We start from the raw sequence: 16333 nt of genomic DNA, 5'->3' as shown, positions 1-16333 counted from the left end.
GAAGAAGAAACATGAGCACAATTAAGACAAATCTGTCAATATGAGTTAACTTATATGCATTTATTAATCGTAATAGTAATCATTTGTGCTGCACTTCACATTTCAAAAAAATCTCAAAGCTCTGTAGTATAAGGCCAGTTCTGGATGTTACTCTTTAATTTGAACAACAACCCACGCTAGCAACCCTCTTCTTGTAGCCTGTCCACTGAAGCTTACTCTCTATCTTTCACCCACACTATTGGAGCTGAAAGGTTTGACAGGAAAAATACTCAAGAAACATAATGCTTATACAGATGAAGTAGGGAACCTAACATGATATATGGTACAACTGTGAATTGAGTTGTTCCAAATAGTATGGAGGAGTAAGATGCAGTTGCATGAAAATTTCATATGGAATCATCATTACTCTAAGAGGCAGGAATGGAAAAGTATGTCCATTCTGCCATTTAACTGAGAGAGAGAGAGACAGAGACAGACAGAGACAGAGACAGTGTGAGAGAGATAGTGAGATAGTGACAGAAAGACAGAGTGTCCTTGGCAAGATGATTCATTTGAATCATAGAGATGTGTGGTGATCAAACGGCAAGCACAAAACGTCAAGTTAATAATTAAGAGATCGGAGGGTGACGGCAGTCTCCAGGCACCGCTAAACACATGAAGGAGAGTTCCTGCATTCATTACTGGGTAAAGGAAGATAGGGAAGCACCATATGTAATTGCAAAGTTAATCCCCTTGCACTTATAAATAAAATCCCGATATGATATGATGCAAACATTAACGCAAGATACTTAAGTATGATTGACTGTAGTGTGATATCGGTCCTGAAAGTTAATGGTGGGCAAATCAATCCAAATATCCAGAGTATTGATACCGAGTCAAATATCAATATCAGATTGTTGAGATCAATATTGTAGTTTCAGTTTTGCTCTTGTATGCACTGCTGTGTTTTTACCAAACAGGCGACAGCAAGGACATTTTTGTCAGAGCAAAACAGGCAGACTTTCCTCCTCCTCCCTCCTCTTGTGCTTCGATGTTGTGCCGTCACGATTTTGTGCCGACTTAGCAGCGCAAACAAGCACATCAAGTCCGCACTGGGTGACTTTTTTTTAACAAAGAGCTTTACAGATAGTTTTGTTGCTTGATTTTTTTTTATTATGCTTTATCCAGTTGTTTGTTTGTTTTTCCAGAAAGATAACACATTTCAATTTTTTCCCAACATTTTTATATCACAGTAGTGGTTGGTTGTCAGCCAGTACAAGATTCATGTGGTTATTTGAATTACAGCTGGATGTTATTGTCAAATCCAATTATGAATTCTGAAGCTTTTTTTGGGATTCAGACTTTTTGTAAATTTTATTATACAACAAAAACGCTGAACAAAACCTCCACCAGCTTGACCTCTTACTACCTATATATAGGATATAATGTCGTTGCTTGAAATATCTTAAGGACTCCCTCCACCATCGTACTATGGCTGACATCCGAAGGACAATTGTACCATGATGTATTGTTTTCCTGACCAAAGTCTTCCTCTAAAAATTGATAGGATGAGACCACACAACTTGTGTTTATCTGCTTGGCAGGGGGAGTCAGCCTGAGCCAAAACGGCTAGTCACGGGGACTCCTATAACATTTCAAGTTTCTGATAATAGAACACATCAACGCAAACGCTGCTGGCTTGCAAAACTCCCACTGAGCGCACAGACGCTTGTTTCGTTAATACAGCTACCACCTGCTACTGGCTGCTACCTCTGTTGGACCCGATAAGACAAAATAGGCTGGCAATGTGATTGTAAAATAGCGAAGAGTGGAAGGGCCTCAGATAAATATGAGAAAGCTCAATTTTCACTACTTTACTGTTATTTGATAGGATAGTGTGGCAAGAGAACCGGGGGTGTCTTTATTGACTAATGCAGTAATAGATGGGCAAAAGCTTCTTTGGTCATAAATGGTCGCCATTACCCACTGAATTAGCCAAATGGATGACAAAATGAAGCAAAGCCCTTCTGTGATTTGCAGAAAGGAGAGTAATTGGAATCTTCAGGAAGCAAAAAGATCTGTTTTAAAATCCACTGTTTGAAAAAAAACAGGTTGCTTTTTGATGTAACAAGCACTTTATCCATTGGGTGGTAATTTGAGTAGAAATGATGGCAGTAACATTTTGTTGCAAATGTCATTGGCCATTCAATACATAAGAGCTCAACTTATATAACTAATGCTATAATTGTTCATTTGACTTGACAAATAACTATTTATAAATATATTGCGTTAGGTCGACAATGAAGGCCCACGTCTGAATTGCACCACCCGCCACTACATGCAGTTCGCAAACACACATGCACAGACAAAAACATCGACAAAGCCAATTCACACAGGCTCCCTGGGTATGCACCATCACCATAGCAACCAGGCCTTTACTTTAAACCATTGCTTGTCTTGTCAGTAGGGTTTCACACACAATCACTCACATTCAACCAACAAAGACCAAGCAACTTGAACTATCTGGATTTCTTTTACTGTCTGGATTTCTTTTAAGTTAAGAAATGGTGGTACAAAGTTTACAGCTTGTTTTAGATGGAGCTTCTTTTCTTCTCTGCTCTTCCCAGCAAACAGAGCATTTCGATCATAAATTTAATCACATTTAATCAGGTATTACATCATAAAGAAAAATGTCAAAAAAGCGCTATATGTAATTGCATGGATTTGGTTTGTACTTTAAAAATCCTTTGGTCATTGCATCATAAAGTGTATCATCAATGTCAACTGCGCTGCGAACAAACTTCTGGGACTGTTCTGGCAGGATGTAGAAATCTTTTCTGAAAGAAGTATTGGTAGTAAGATGTGGAGAGTAAGTGGCAGCATTTCTACAAAGAGTTGCATACTTGTTATATGCACAAATTGGTCCCATTGAAACTGCCGTGGGTAAAAAAAAGCAGGGAGTGTGGGGGATGAGCCTGTTGATACACCATTAAGTATTCTTTTGCATACTGGTAATAAAACTAGTTTGGTAGAGATTAACTAATTGCCGCTTTGGTTAGAGGAAGAGCGGGGCTGCAAAAAGTAAAACACAAATCGTTTAACCAGACAACTTGACGGAAGTATGAACATTTCCAGTTCATAATATGAAATTGAGTCGTATGAATTTAGTTTGTAATTTATAAAATGATAAGGAAGTGTGGGGACATTAATAAACACATCTCTCTTAAATAAAATCTCTTATGTTTTAATATGTCGCTCTGATTGCACACTCTTCTTATTTGCTCTTTGTTTGCCTGTGATGGCTGTTTGGCTGCGGGTGCACTGTTATGATGTCTTGGCTCATCTGAATACTGGTTCTGTTTGGTGTGGTAGGAGGAGATGGCAGTGCGAGAAAAGTGATTTGCATTTTGATGTAGGAGTTTATTTGATATTTTTTTTTAGTTTGAAGGATGTTAGTATTGCATCATTACGAATTAATTACCATACATCTAATTAATCAGATTGTTGATTTTGTTTTGATATTGTAAGAATAGTTTGTGACATTTTCAGTCATTTAAGAAATCTAATCTGAAATCTCACTCTCACGATGCTATTGATTTGCTTTTTGGTGGCAACTTTCCAATAACAGCAAAAAATAATGAAAAATAATGAGCCACAACACAAATGAAGATCGTGAAGGCCACATCAAGTGGACTCACACTGAACGACTGCAATGTCGCCATTGGCTTCATCGCGATTACGATGCAGTGCTTTGTAAACATGAATTTAAGATCTACTAATAACAATGTTTAACGTCTTTGTTGATGAAGAAAATATATAAAAATCTGGCCAATTTGGAGGTCAACCAGCATCCATTGTATATTTTAAATTTTACATTACTATCAAAATGTTTTCTTTTCATGACCCTATTTGCTGTGCAGTCTAAGTTTTTGGTGTTGAGCTGCAATACTGAGTGCTTGTTTGTTCTTTAAATATTCTAAATTATTTAACTGGGGCCAAAGAAAAGGTTTCCAAACTGTTGCCATCTTCCAAGAATGCAAAGAGTGCCAAGAGACTTCTTAGTGCATGGCTTCTTTCCTGGCACTAAATAAAAGATGAACCTGTTTTCTTCCCATTTCAGAGTGAAAAAAATGTAGATTATAACGAATTATTTGGGCCAATCACACAACAGCTGGGCGCATGTCAATTGAGTTTGACAGTCAGTATTATAAATTAGGTGAAAAAGATAATGTGTGAAAGGAAGAATGATTGGCAGCAAACAAAGACAAGAAACTGATAACTAAAGCGATCAAAACAGGGCCAGGAATGCACTTTTTTCGTTTTTACTCAAAACCAATCAGAGTAGAGTCTTTCATGGCACAACTGGTTTTAGTTTTTGAACGATTCGGTTTACAATTGATATCACCTGAATTTGGATTACTTTTTTTTTTTTATATCTATTCGGTTTTTATTTGAAAATCATTTAACTTGACTGCTCGTTTTCCTGAATCAAGCTCTACACAAAGCATTTGATGCACAACTGTTGAGCATTTTCGTATTGAATGAGCTTCAGCACAAAACTGCAATACATTTATTGAATGTGAACGCTCAACAAGCCACTCTGAGGACAAAACAAGTTCCTGGTTGCAGCGGCACTTTGATGAAGGAAAGAGTAAAGAATTCAAGAAAGTTCATAGCAAAAAAGGAAAATGGTAGATTCCCCATCTAGACAATAACCTCTCCATAGTGCGTCTGTGTACGTACATATTTATCCATACGTACATACGTAGATAGGAATATGTATGTATACGTATGTGTATACACATACATGGATATCTCATCCTCCTCATTACTTCTTGCTGAATAAATGCATAACAATGTCGTGTAGTACCGCATGTCTGTGACAATAAATATGTCCAAGTCCCCTAAGTATTCTAACGGCACCTGCAGAAATGAAATATATTAATGCACCAACATATGATTGAAGGTTTTGCTGTTTGGATTTACTACCCCATCGTTCTTTTTCTTTTGATTAAAAGGTCTCCATTTTATTGTGATTTATGGACATGAATTGCAAGGAAGGGAGGTCAGAGGGAGACAACACCAGGGAGGATTGACATGCTTTTAGTGGGTTGTTTCCAAAAAGAAATGTTTAGGGGTGGCGTTCAAGCAAACGCATTCATGACAGTAATGTTAAGGACTACGAAGAAACGTGAATAGTTTAAGAATGATGGAAAAAGCAGTAAACAGATCCAGGACAGGCAAGAATGCAGAGATGATAGTGATGATATAAGAGAGATGTGTTGGGGAAAGCAAAAACGTTTAAAGGTGAGGAACATTTGCTTTAAATTTGACTAAAAATGCATAGATAGTTCACCCTTAGAAAATACAAGAGGAAGAAAAGACATTTGCTTGTCACCTGTTTGTGTGCAATTTGAGATGTTGTCCACCAGCTGAGCGAAAACACTGCACAATCACGTGACCAGACTCTAAACCTCCATGCAATCGAAGCAAGACATTATAGCAGTATTGCAACATGATGACAATTGATTCCTCCTCATTTGAGTTTAGCTACCCGTGAAGGATGTACCCATATTTTGTAGATTTGATTAAATTTATATTACAGCAAAACAATATTGCTTTAATCATGATTTTTAATCACATTTAAACCGGTTTGAGTATACAATGAATACTGCATCTATTGATGATTGCTTGTGTTATACTGCCCCATATGTCCAGAGGAGTGAAGCTACACAGGTATATTGTAGGTTGCTACTGAGCTTTAAACATTAAAAAGCAGTACGCTGTTCTTGTTAACAAAAAATATTGTAAATTTTCATGCACTTTAATGTGTTCAGCTGTACAGTGTTGTGTTATTAATGTTATTTCACGTTAATTTGTCTAGCTGCTGTAGTGTGTTCTGTTATCAATGTTAATGCACTTTACAAAATGTACCGTTTTTGCATCTACAAGATGCCAGAAAAATTAAGTTGCTATTGAAAACAGTGTGTTGGTGCACATACAATTTCAAAATTGTAATTACTAATGTTCACGGCATGAACTTTAATTTTTTTAGACACTCATAATGAAGTTATGATCTCATCACAAAAATCTTCTTTAGCTTGACGTAAATTGTTCAAATAAATATAGTGCCATTATTTTGATATCCTATGCAAATGGTTTAATGTACAGTGAATCCCACACATATAAATTAATATGCAAAGAAATAAACACACACAAGCAAAGGATTTACAATTGATGAACATTCCCCCAACCTTGTCAACACTCATGTTCTGTTCTGTTTGAAGATCTTCCTTGTTGTTTCCCTTCTTAATGCTGATCTAAACCCATCTTAATGGAGAAATTATGCCGAATAAATCTGAAGCAGGAGTTGACAGGTTGGAATAAAACGCAACTAATATCCCTCCAATAATAAAATGGTAGATTTAACTCTTCATATTGATGTCAACCATAATGGTTTATTTTTGTTCTAGTATGATTGATAGACAGACTCCATAAAATCCGAGTCTATAAAATATCTGTAAAGTTAGATGAAGTTGAGTTAAATCATTTGATTTGATAGGCCTAAATGATCAATTGTAATATAGCGATATGACAAGATTGGATTTTCAAATCATTCATGGATTTTTGTAAATCAACAATTACACTTCTGCAGGTCCGCAGTAAATCTAAGGCATGACTATGATGGGTACCATGCCAACTAAATACTTTGTGAGAGTTAAACAACTGTCAACCTGCCATTGAGAGGACTGTGGAGTTCCACTGGTACTTACATAAGGCGTGTGAGCCAGTGAGCAGCAGTGATAGCAGCAGAGAAGTAACAGGCAGCAGGAGTGCAAACGGGAGATGAGCAGCACACCTTGTGGCCATCTTGGTTCCAGTGGGCGTGTGTGGTGGGGTGGGGCAGTGATAGGGGGGGGGGGTTATCTCTGACCTGGCTGGAGAGCCGAGGCCCCAGCGGCACGGGGAAGATTGAGTTTTGCTGGCAGGATGGTTTGGCACTCTACAAGAAAAAACAGACAGAGTAAATGTTTAAACAGTTGCCTTGTGAGATATACTTTCAGATTTCTTTTCCCCCAGTTCAAAACAGTTTGTCTCTTCAGTCTCCTCTCAGCAGAAAAAAAAAATCCATGTTCAGTTTGGTTCCTTGAGCTGAGTTCCATCTATCTTTAAATTGGCAGACAAATGTTTCAGTATAAATGTATGAGTTTTGCAGTTCCCATTAGATCAACAATGAAGATTAGAGAGCCTGCCGTGTAATAGCATTAGCCTACATTACATTATCCAGAATATGTTGTATACTGAGGATGTCTGTCTCCAAACTTTGCTTTCAATAGTTGTCTTACAGCTTTGACCTTGATTATTTTCTTGATAGCGCAGGAATATGATCTACAAAATAAAGGTTTATAGAATACACCATTGTAATTTAAAATAGTCTGTAGTTTTTATTTGTATTTCTATCAGCCTGAGAAATACTACTACTGCGCAAAAACCGCATATCCCATTGAAAAACAAAAAATTTCTACCTTCTGCCATTTAACTTTTTTTAAAAATGCATGAGGAATGCAGTGGAAGAGGGCACACTGCCAGAAAAGAGTGGGCGTCTTTGACAAACCCATCTTAGCTTTCAACAGAATAGCCCAACACGCGACCAACATATCGTGTATCGTATTCTATTTCTTTGCCTGTTGGTTAAAGGAAGTCATTGGTAACAACTAAAGGGAATACAGACGGATGGCAAGAGCAATTGTCTCGGTGACTGAGAGAGTGATGTGCTTTTTGTTCTCACAGTAAACAATGTTTGAGGTACAGGAAACCTTGCCATGCCAGTGGGAGATTATTCCATTCGTGTAGCGGATGTCCAGGGTTATGATTTATGGTTCTCTCCTTAGGGCATGCCTTTTTTTATCTGCACCCTAGCTAGGTATACAAACTTCACAACACAATTACGACACCTATTGTGGTTGAACGTGCAAGCCAAACATAACCTAAGGCTATATGTGGGATTCAGTTTAAAGGTGGCTCCGCATGACTCTCTTCACTGCAGTTCAGTGCTCAACGTAAAACAAAGACTGAAGAGATAAGGTAGAATTTAAGCATAGGCAGAATAAGGCAATTTTACTAATGTCGAGACTGGCGTTATCATTGCTGAAAATTCTGAATCATCTCACGACCTGTGTTCAAAAAAGCGTTTCGTGAATTATTCTGATTTAATTTGATCTTTACTCAAAAAACCCTGACATCATTAAAATCACAAGCTGGGTGTAATTTTTATCTGCAATTGCAATGTTAAATTGTACCTACTGGGTGAGGTTGTACCAGAAACAGCTAGAAGTCCCTCTTACAATTAAGAGAAGCGCTGTGAAATATGTATTTATTTTCTTGCTACCAATGTGTTGGATGAGTTTGTGGATTATCAAACAGGTACCTAATTTTTCTTATCTAACCAAGCAGACTACTTCTTTTATTATTGGTTTAGTTTTTCAGGTGATAATATTTTCAAATGCGAGTTGGGGACAAAGTAGTAAGAGGTCACTAACGTTAAACCCAAGAGAGGAACTGGCTGACAATTTGTGTTGGAGCTTATTCCAAAGATTTTTGATGGGGTTAAGGACAGGACAACGGTCGTACATTGATACGCAACAAACTCATCTAACCATGGCTTGAGGAATCTTTCGTTTCCACAAACAGAAGGCGTACAAATCTCTCAAATATCTTGGTAAAATGACAGCTATGCAAACTAAGACATTTAGCACCACCCCTGATACCATTAAAAGGCGGGTCCTACAACCTGCCCATTTCCCTACCCCAAAAACGGATCATTAAACATCTGCCAGTGTACAGCAATTACAGCAAGAACGATGGCATAATTTTCACTGAGTGATGGTAGTCACCAGTTACGGGGCATGCTCATTTTGTCAGTCTAGCAATACATTAAGATGCTTTTCATTTCCATATTGATACTAATGTGTTTGATTGACTGAGAGTGAGAGATGCAATAATAGGGCAGGGCAGTGGAAACTTGGGAACACTTTTCCGGGGCTCCATGTGGGAGGCCTCTTGGAATATGCGTTTTCCACAAAAAATGGGGAATATATGTTATATATAATATATCATATATTTAAAAATATTAGGGGGTGAAGTGTTGTCAATATGTGAATCCGCAGGGCCAAACCGCAAGGATGCGGGGGTTCACCATATACGGATTCTAAATATATCTTCCTGATCAAAACAGCCATCTTTCCAATCCCCCATGTTCTTTTTTTCTACTCCCTCATTTCCTCCTTGTGCTTCCTCCACCTTCAAACTCATGCATACTAAACTATGCTTGCATTGCAGATGTGCAGCCGGGAATCACATGAATTTGCATGGAACTGCAGGACTATTATGTAAATGGTCCTGCATACCTCCCAGCATTATTCTTCCGTTTCCATCTAGTATATCCTGCAAAATCTGGATCAGAGTAACTTGAGATGGGGCACACCTGTCATTAGCTGCTATGCATAGGGAAGCCCCACAGGAGGGGAGAATAGCTTGCGCAACAAAAACACCCGTTGCTGAAGGATGCCTGAAGCATTTACATTTTAAGTGTAACTTACATCAAGGGCAAGTTGCTCCACATTCGCAGGTGAAGTGGTATGTCAAAAATATTCTATAAAAGCAAAGATTAAAATATGATTTAGTTTTAAGCTTTGGGAAATGTTAAATGGACAATTCAGCCGTTGTGGGCTAGTTGTTTTTAAACTTTTTTTTAAACTGTCGAAACAAGCAAAATAAAATAGCAATGGCGTACCGGAACACGAGCAAAAAAGAAAACTGGAAAAAAATAAAATAATGCATGTATTATTAGTTATGGCATCAAATGAGCATGCATTTTGACTTTAAGGTTTGCATGAGCAAGGAAAACTACAACACCGTGACCTTATTACGAGAATGCAAAATTCCCAGCCTTGGAAACCTCTCATGGGGTTTCCTTTCCCACAAGCCTCTGCCCTTCACAGTTTCCAAATTCACCACCCCAGCAAATATTGTGTACAGTATATGTTGTGTTGACCATTTGTTATTCCCGCAGGACTCTTTGGGATAATTCATGTTGCTCTGAAGGGACACTTGGGTAAATAAGATAGAAAGGAAAATATTCTAAACCATTTTGTTGAAACAACAGTGGGTATTATGCACTGCATTTATTGTACTTCCAAATCTGCGGACAGTTACACAATACCTGTATTGGATAGTTGTTTTTAAAAGAATTTCTAGGATTAAGTTTTTCAAACTGTCTTTAAAATCCTGTTTTTGTTTGTGTATTAACAAAAAATACTCAAACAATTAGAATCCTGGTTTGCAATTAACACACAGGCTTGGGAGGCTTGACATCAAAATCTCTCTTGAAGGATGTTGAGATCAGCAGCCGTCAGGGTCATGCGGGCAGGTCTGGGAGGCATGACCTCTTAAATGCAGACTTTATTGCCCGGCCATTTTGTTTACCACTAAAGGAGTGACACCTTGCTCCAAGAGAAGATGAACACACACACACGCACAAGGATGCCGTTTGCTTTCTGACTCTCCTCGTTTCCAGCCGTGGCCAACCATCACTCGGGTCAAAGGACAGTGGTATCATTGTCCGTGATGACAGTCAAACAGAGCAAATGCGAGTCGGTTGAAGGGAGGTAGGTAATATATAGAGGGAAGGTAATGAATTAAAGCATCTGGCAGTTGAAAAAGAAAGAGACAGGTGTGAGATAGTCCTTGACAATAAAGATGCAGTTGATTGGATTGGATGTGTGTGCGCGTGACACGCCCCCACCCGTTTGCAGAAGCTGCAGGTGTGACATCATCTTCTGGCTTTCTGCCAAAAGACTCAGACAAGCATCACCAACTGGCCCAAGGCTTGTTGAGCACCCTTTAAAAATTGCCACAGGAGAGGGAAAGACATGTTTGAAGGGCAGCTAGGACAGCTGGGAAAGCATGGCTCATATTCACTCTGGAAATGGATGCGGGTGAAGGAGAATGAGATTATTTGGAGTGACTGAGGGGGAAGAGGAACAAAAAAACCTGGCTGTGAAGAAAATGTTCTCTGGCAGAGATTTCCTTACGAGAAATGACTCACAAAATAAGAAAACAATCAACAATAAAGGGCTATACAGAACACCTTGACAAGTACGTCTTTGGCCAGCTGACTAAAAAAAGATAAAGCTTGATGTTTTAATCTGTGATTCATTTTATCCCGAATGACACCCCACAAAAAATTCAAATTTAAAGGGCAAAGGTTTTTTTTCACTTAGCCTTAGAAATCCTTTAAAAAAAGTTGTACTGGATTTCACCCTTTTCTTCCGTCATAGATTTCAACAGTACGAGCCCATGGGGTTGTTTTTACCTACTAAACACTCAAATTATTGTCTGCTTTGCCAGCTACCACTCCATTCAACATACTAATCAAGCAGGAGCCTCAGCAATGGTTCTTTTCAAAATTCAATTAAACGCCGACTCTTGTCCTCAGAGAACTTTGATTAGTTCTGTCTCAAGAGGGGAAGACTCAACCCAAAGCTCTATTCATACAAACATACACATTTACATTCCTAGACAGAAATCTATGAAGAGACACATGGACAAAACTATTTGATCAATTCATAACAAAACAGTGAAAGGGCATTGCTAAATATGTTTTTCAATGTGGTAAAACACATAGATATTTGCTATGAGACCTAACTATGGTGCCCTAGATTAGACATTTTCTATTAATAGGCATCTGTGGTCATCTGAACAGTAATGCAATTATGGACCAAATAAAGTAGTGACCATGAAAATCTCCACAACTCAAAGCACCCACAACTCACAGAACTTGAAGATACTTTTAAATAAATACTACTAGTCTCACACAATGTGAAGTTGTATGAAGTTTGACATTTTACTGATAGGCAAAACTATTTAGTGCTTAACAGCAGAAAAAAATCTCCATCATGTAACACCTAGAACTAAAAACCAAAATGTCACTGCTGTTAACTCATAGAAAACTATCTCGTCAGTGTCCACTCCAAAGAGTTTGATAAACTGCAGTGCTGTCTCATTGTACAGTAGTGTATTTAAAAAAAAAGGCTGCTTGAGTTCAGAATAATTTCCAAACAACTTATTGCAAAATTCTAGTTTTATAGTTGTAAATAAAATAAAGATATGATCATATTAATAAGGCCGTGAGGAGAGCCTCTGCATCCCTGCCAATCACCCAACATAAGGGCAAAGACAGATGGCCAAGTTAACCCATACTCGGGCCTTTCTGCCTCTCAGTTTAGTCAACACTACAATAGCAGCATCACTAAGACTGAGAAAACATCAGGCTGCTAAGGGGCACAAACACAAGTCAGATAATAAAACTTATAAATAGAGGCAAATTAGAACCATAGTCTGGAGGTGGGGGGCGGGGAGTCGAGTGACATTAGACAGTCACATCTGCACACAATAGCTTCCTTGTAAAATAATCCTGATTTCAACCTGACCACAATAAAAAATTGACATTTGACTGTAAGAGCAACCGAAATAAGTTAGTTAGCTGCAGCTTTCTTGAAAAGCTTTTAAACGTGTATAACTGCTATAAAATCCCGCCTGACTGTTTTCTAACAGATCGCCTCGTGACAGCATAAAAAGTGCTCTGTCCTTTGTCCAAACATCTAAGTGAAATGCTTCATCAAGTGACCTGTTGAGCATTTAGTCAATGCTTGGTGTGGGAGATAATAATGCAGCTCGCTTGGCATTAATGTGTGTTATGAAAAAAACACAGCAAGCTATTGTGAGCTGGTCTTATTTTCCTCCCACTCACAGCAACAAAGAGTTGATTTGTTTCCATCAGACTGCTATTGTGGACAACCGCATGGATGGTAAAGGCCAGTGGAAAGTCGGCAACCATAACTGGACATTCTAAAAGTAGACTGGACACGCTCGATGCCAGAATATTGCCTGTGACCAATGAAAATCCAGCAGTTAACCACCACAATTTTGCTGTTTGGTATTTACAAATAAAAAAAAGCTCATTTGCATTTATTTTTTTTACTCATCCAGTTTCTTTTTTTTTTTACCCGACTGCGTACATTTGATTTTTTTTCCCCTATATGAAGGTCAATGATACACAGGTCTTTGCTCTTGGTGAGTTGAATTTCCCTTGAAGCATTATCCGTTTTTAAATGAAACATATATGTCCAGTCAGACAGTAAAATTGTTGTTGTCAATCGTTGCATCAAACATTCAACATCAAGTCTTTTTTGCAGTTTTTTAAAATATGTCTCTTATGTTGTGCACTGTACTTAAGTCAGTTTGAAAAGTATGTATATATTTTCATTGATATATTTGAAACACAGTGATGACAAGGATTCTTTGGCAGGATTTCAATCACGTCAAGCAAGCATGTCTCTTTTAAGTTTTAACACAGTTTTTTTTTCCTTCATGCAATATAGAATTTATTAGGCAAGCGTATAAAACACACAACCACCCCCATGCAGTGACAGCCCATTTCTTTTGAGTACCACTGACTTGAGGATAAATATAAGAGGGATGGGAGTTGAGGGGAGTTTTGAGTGGGCTGTTGTGGACAAAGGTGAGAGGTCAGACATCTGGTGGATGTCTTTAAATCCTCTTTTTTTTACTCTTACCGCCACACATTCCTTCACAGCAGGACATCGCTAGCTCATTATCCATCTTAACTTGTTTAATACTGTGCATATGCCATTAAGAACTATTTTCTATGGTATATCTATACCATTACTTGGTATGGTATAGCAGTACTGTGGTTTATTTTATTCTGTGCCCCCCAAAAAAATCAAATATATGTTTACAGTTATGGCAAAACTGGTCTAGGATTGTTTGTCGACCTGCATGTACCCATGCTGTTTTAAATGGATGGAAAAGTGTGGTGGGGGTTTAAGAGCTTCTCCTTTCTAAATCACTATGAGTCTGCCATTTCCCTTTTAGCACACTGGCGCTAAGTCGTGCTGTCGCTCAGCATGGAGTAAGGAGAGAAAAACGTCTGCTATCACTTTTTTGTGTTGCCTTTATGAAAAATGTTCACTCCTGCATAGCAACAGTGTGCTTGAACCCCCCATCCCCCCACCCCCACTACATATTTTGTACAACATTATATTTAGTTTCCTTCAAAGCCATCAGAGTAGATGAGCCAAATTGACCAAATTAGTAAAATAGGCTGCTTTCAAAAGTATGGGGCGGATGCGCAGGAACGTCTGAGATGGGGGGTCATGGACTCATTATTGCCAGATGGATGTATTATATTGGCTCCAGACAAGACTGTGGAGCCAGTAAGAGCCACAGCTGTCTGTGTACTTAACAGATCAGGAAGCAAATTCAGACTCCTGCAGTCATTTTGGTCAGTGTGCAACAGGCAGTGACCTTTGGAACTATAATTTCCATTCAAAATGACCATCCTGTTCAAGAAATAAGCCATAAGATTGATACAATGCAGATTTGTAGAAGAATTTTGCGTGAGGAGCCATTTTGTCCAGCCTACCGTTTGCTGTCCTGAAATAATCATTGTAACATGTTTGAAAAGTTAAAAGGTGCACAATTATAAACAATATTATTCATGTGATGCGATGCAGCTAAAGTACTTTATTAGATGATCCAGGTTTAAAACAGTTCATATCAGTATCAATATCATGGCTTCTGTGGGTGTGTGCGATTTCTAGGAATATACATTAATCTTAAATTCATGTGACTTATAAAACGACCCACGGATTCGGAAATAACCACCTGTCATCCTGTGAATTGGTTCTAATTAAAAGCTCAACCCAAATTACTGGGGATAAGCAGGCACAAAGGAACACAGGGGAGCGCATCACTTTCAGCAGGCTTTTGTCTCCAGCAAGCATCATTTGTCTGCGATTTAAAGATAGGTTAAGACATTGCTTCGTTCTTTGGCAGATCTTTTAAAGCAGCGTGTGATTGAATGTGGTGAGAATAAACGAGCAGGTGGGTGCGGCTGCTTTAGAGGCGTAATGCCATTTCACTCTGAAGAATATGAAAGCTTAAGTGACAATTAGCCTCTAAAGAACAATCAATTCAAGGAAAATCATCTACTCAACGGCAGGGCAATCAACAAATGCAGACCAGTTCTTAAGTGAACAGACATGCCGGAGCATATATAAAGGTGACACCCAAACCGCACCACTCAGCTTTTTTTGGCACCTATGTTGGCTTTCATTCAACCTACCAACCCATTTTCTTTACTTTTTCATCCTTCTTTGCATCTTTTTTTCACAAAAGGACTTCTGTACATATTATTTGCCTGATCACGATGCATATTTGCATTTTTGGATCACTGTCATTATTTATCGAGCTGAAAAAAAAAATGCCTTTTTTGTTCCAAAAGCCCGAAGGCCTTGAAATGCATGCAGGCTGCTTTCCAAAGGCTTTAATCACAGCTAAGGGAGCAGGCTGACTGGGGAGTCATGATTTGTAGCGAGTGAAGGGGAAGCGGGGACATGCGATGGAAATTGAGAGAGGGAGCGCGAAGGCAGGTGGCTATCAGGAAATGGTTTTAAATAATGGCTTGAACGACAGCAAGCCAATAAGCCATCAGTGGCGGTGACAGCTCAGTGCCTGATTACGCACAAACAAAGCTTGAATGAAGGCCTGATGGAATGTGCTGTGAGTGAAGGTGGTTTATTGATATTGATAGAGCATGACAAGTGATGGACTCAAGAATGGGCGACACAGACCTTATTGTCATAGTACGCACAAATATATGTGGAAAGTTTTGTCTTCACACACCTCAGGTGGGCCCCTGGGACATGAAAAGTGGATTCAGGATGGGTTAAGACAGCTGTCCACAAAGAAATGTGCCCAAACTAATCTGTTGACGTGTGTTTATTATATATGATTGCGTGAGTATGTTGTGTGTGTTTATGGCCCACCGCTCCGGCACACCTCAAGCTGTTCAGCTGTCATCAAGCCTGCTCAGCAAGAAGCAGGCTGTTCCATCTGCCTGGCCCACCTCCTCTCTCTCTCCTCTCCAGATACTCAGTGTGTAGGAATGTGACTTTCCTGTGTTAATGTGTCCTGCATGTGCAAAAGCATGCCTTTCAATATCACAAGTGATTGCATGTGCATACCCACATATGATATTTACAGTTAGTGGGGCGAGAACAAATAGTTTCTAATCTAAGGAGAGACATACTAGCAGCAGATTCATTAAACCATCGCTCTCTGCAGCAGATTCATTAAACCATAGCTTCTGTTTATTAGTCCAAAAGGGATTTGTTTTTAAATAGATCTGCAAAAAAAAGTTTATGTTAAATGTTATTATAAAGATATGGATATTATTTTATTATTATCATTTATGTGGTTATGGTAACAT

The 16333-nt window shown here is 38.6% G+C and overlaps 1 protein-coding gene across 6 annotated transcripts in view; it reads right to left on the bottom strand.

The window, feature by feature from the left end:
* The window catches only part of ptprsa (protein tyrosine phosphatase receptor type Sa), a 166627-nt gene that overhangs the window by 85024 nt on the left and 65270 nt on the right, over positions 1 to 16333 (bottom strand). For all 6 annotated transcript variants that reach the window (XM_088393314.1, XM_088393319.1, XM_088393316.1 and 3 more), the window contains one exon: positions 6753 to 6982. In XM_088393314.1, coding sequence (XP_088249440.1) covers positions 6753 to 6849 — 97 coding nt within the window. In that variant the 5' untranslated portion in view covers positions 6850 to 6982. The remainder of the gene's footprint in view (positions 1 to 6752; positions 6983 to 16333) is intronic.

The sequence above is a fragment of the Syngnathus floridae genome, chromosome 13, assembly GCF_059516105.1.
Source record: "Syngnathus floridae isolate MCC-2025c chromosome 13, RoL_Sflo_1.0, whole genome shotgun sequence".
In the NCBI taxonomy this organism is placed as follows: domain Eukaryota; kingdom Metazoa; phylum Chordata; class Actinopteri; order Syngnathiformes; family Syngnathidae; genus Syngnathus; species Syngnathus floridae.
This window is presented reverse-complemented; position numbering and strand designations above follow the sequence as displayed.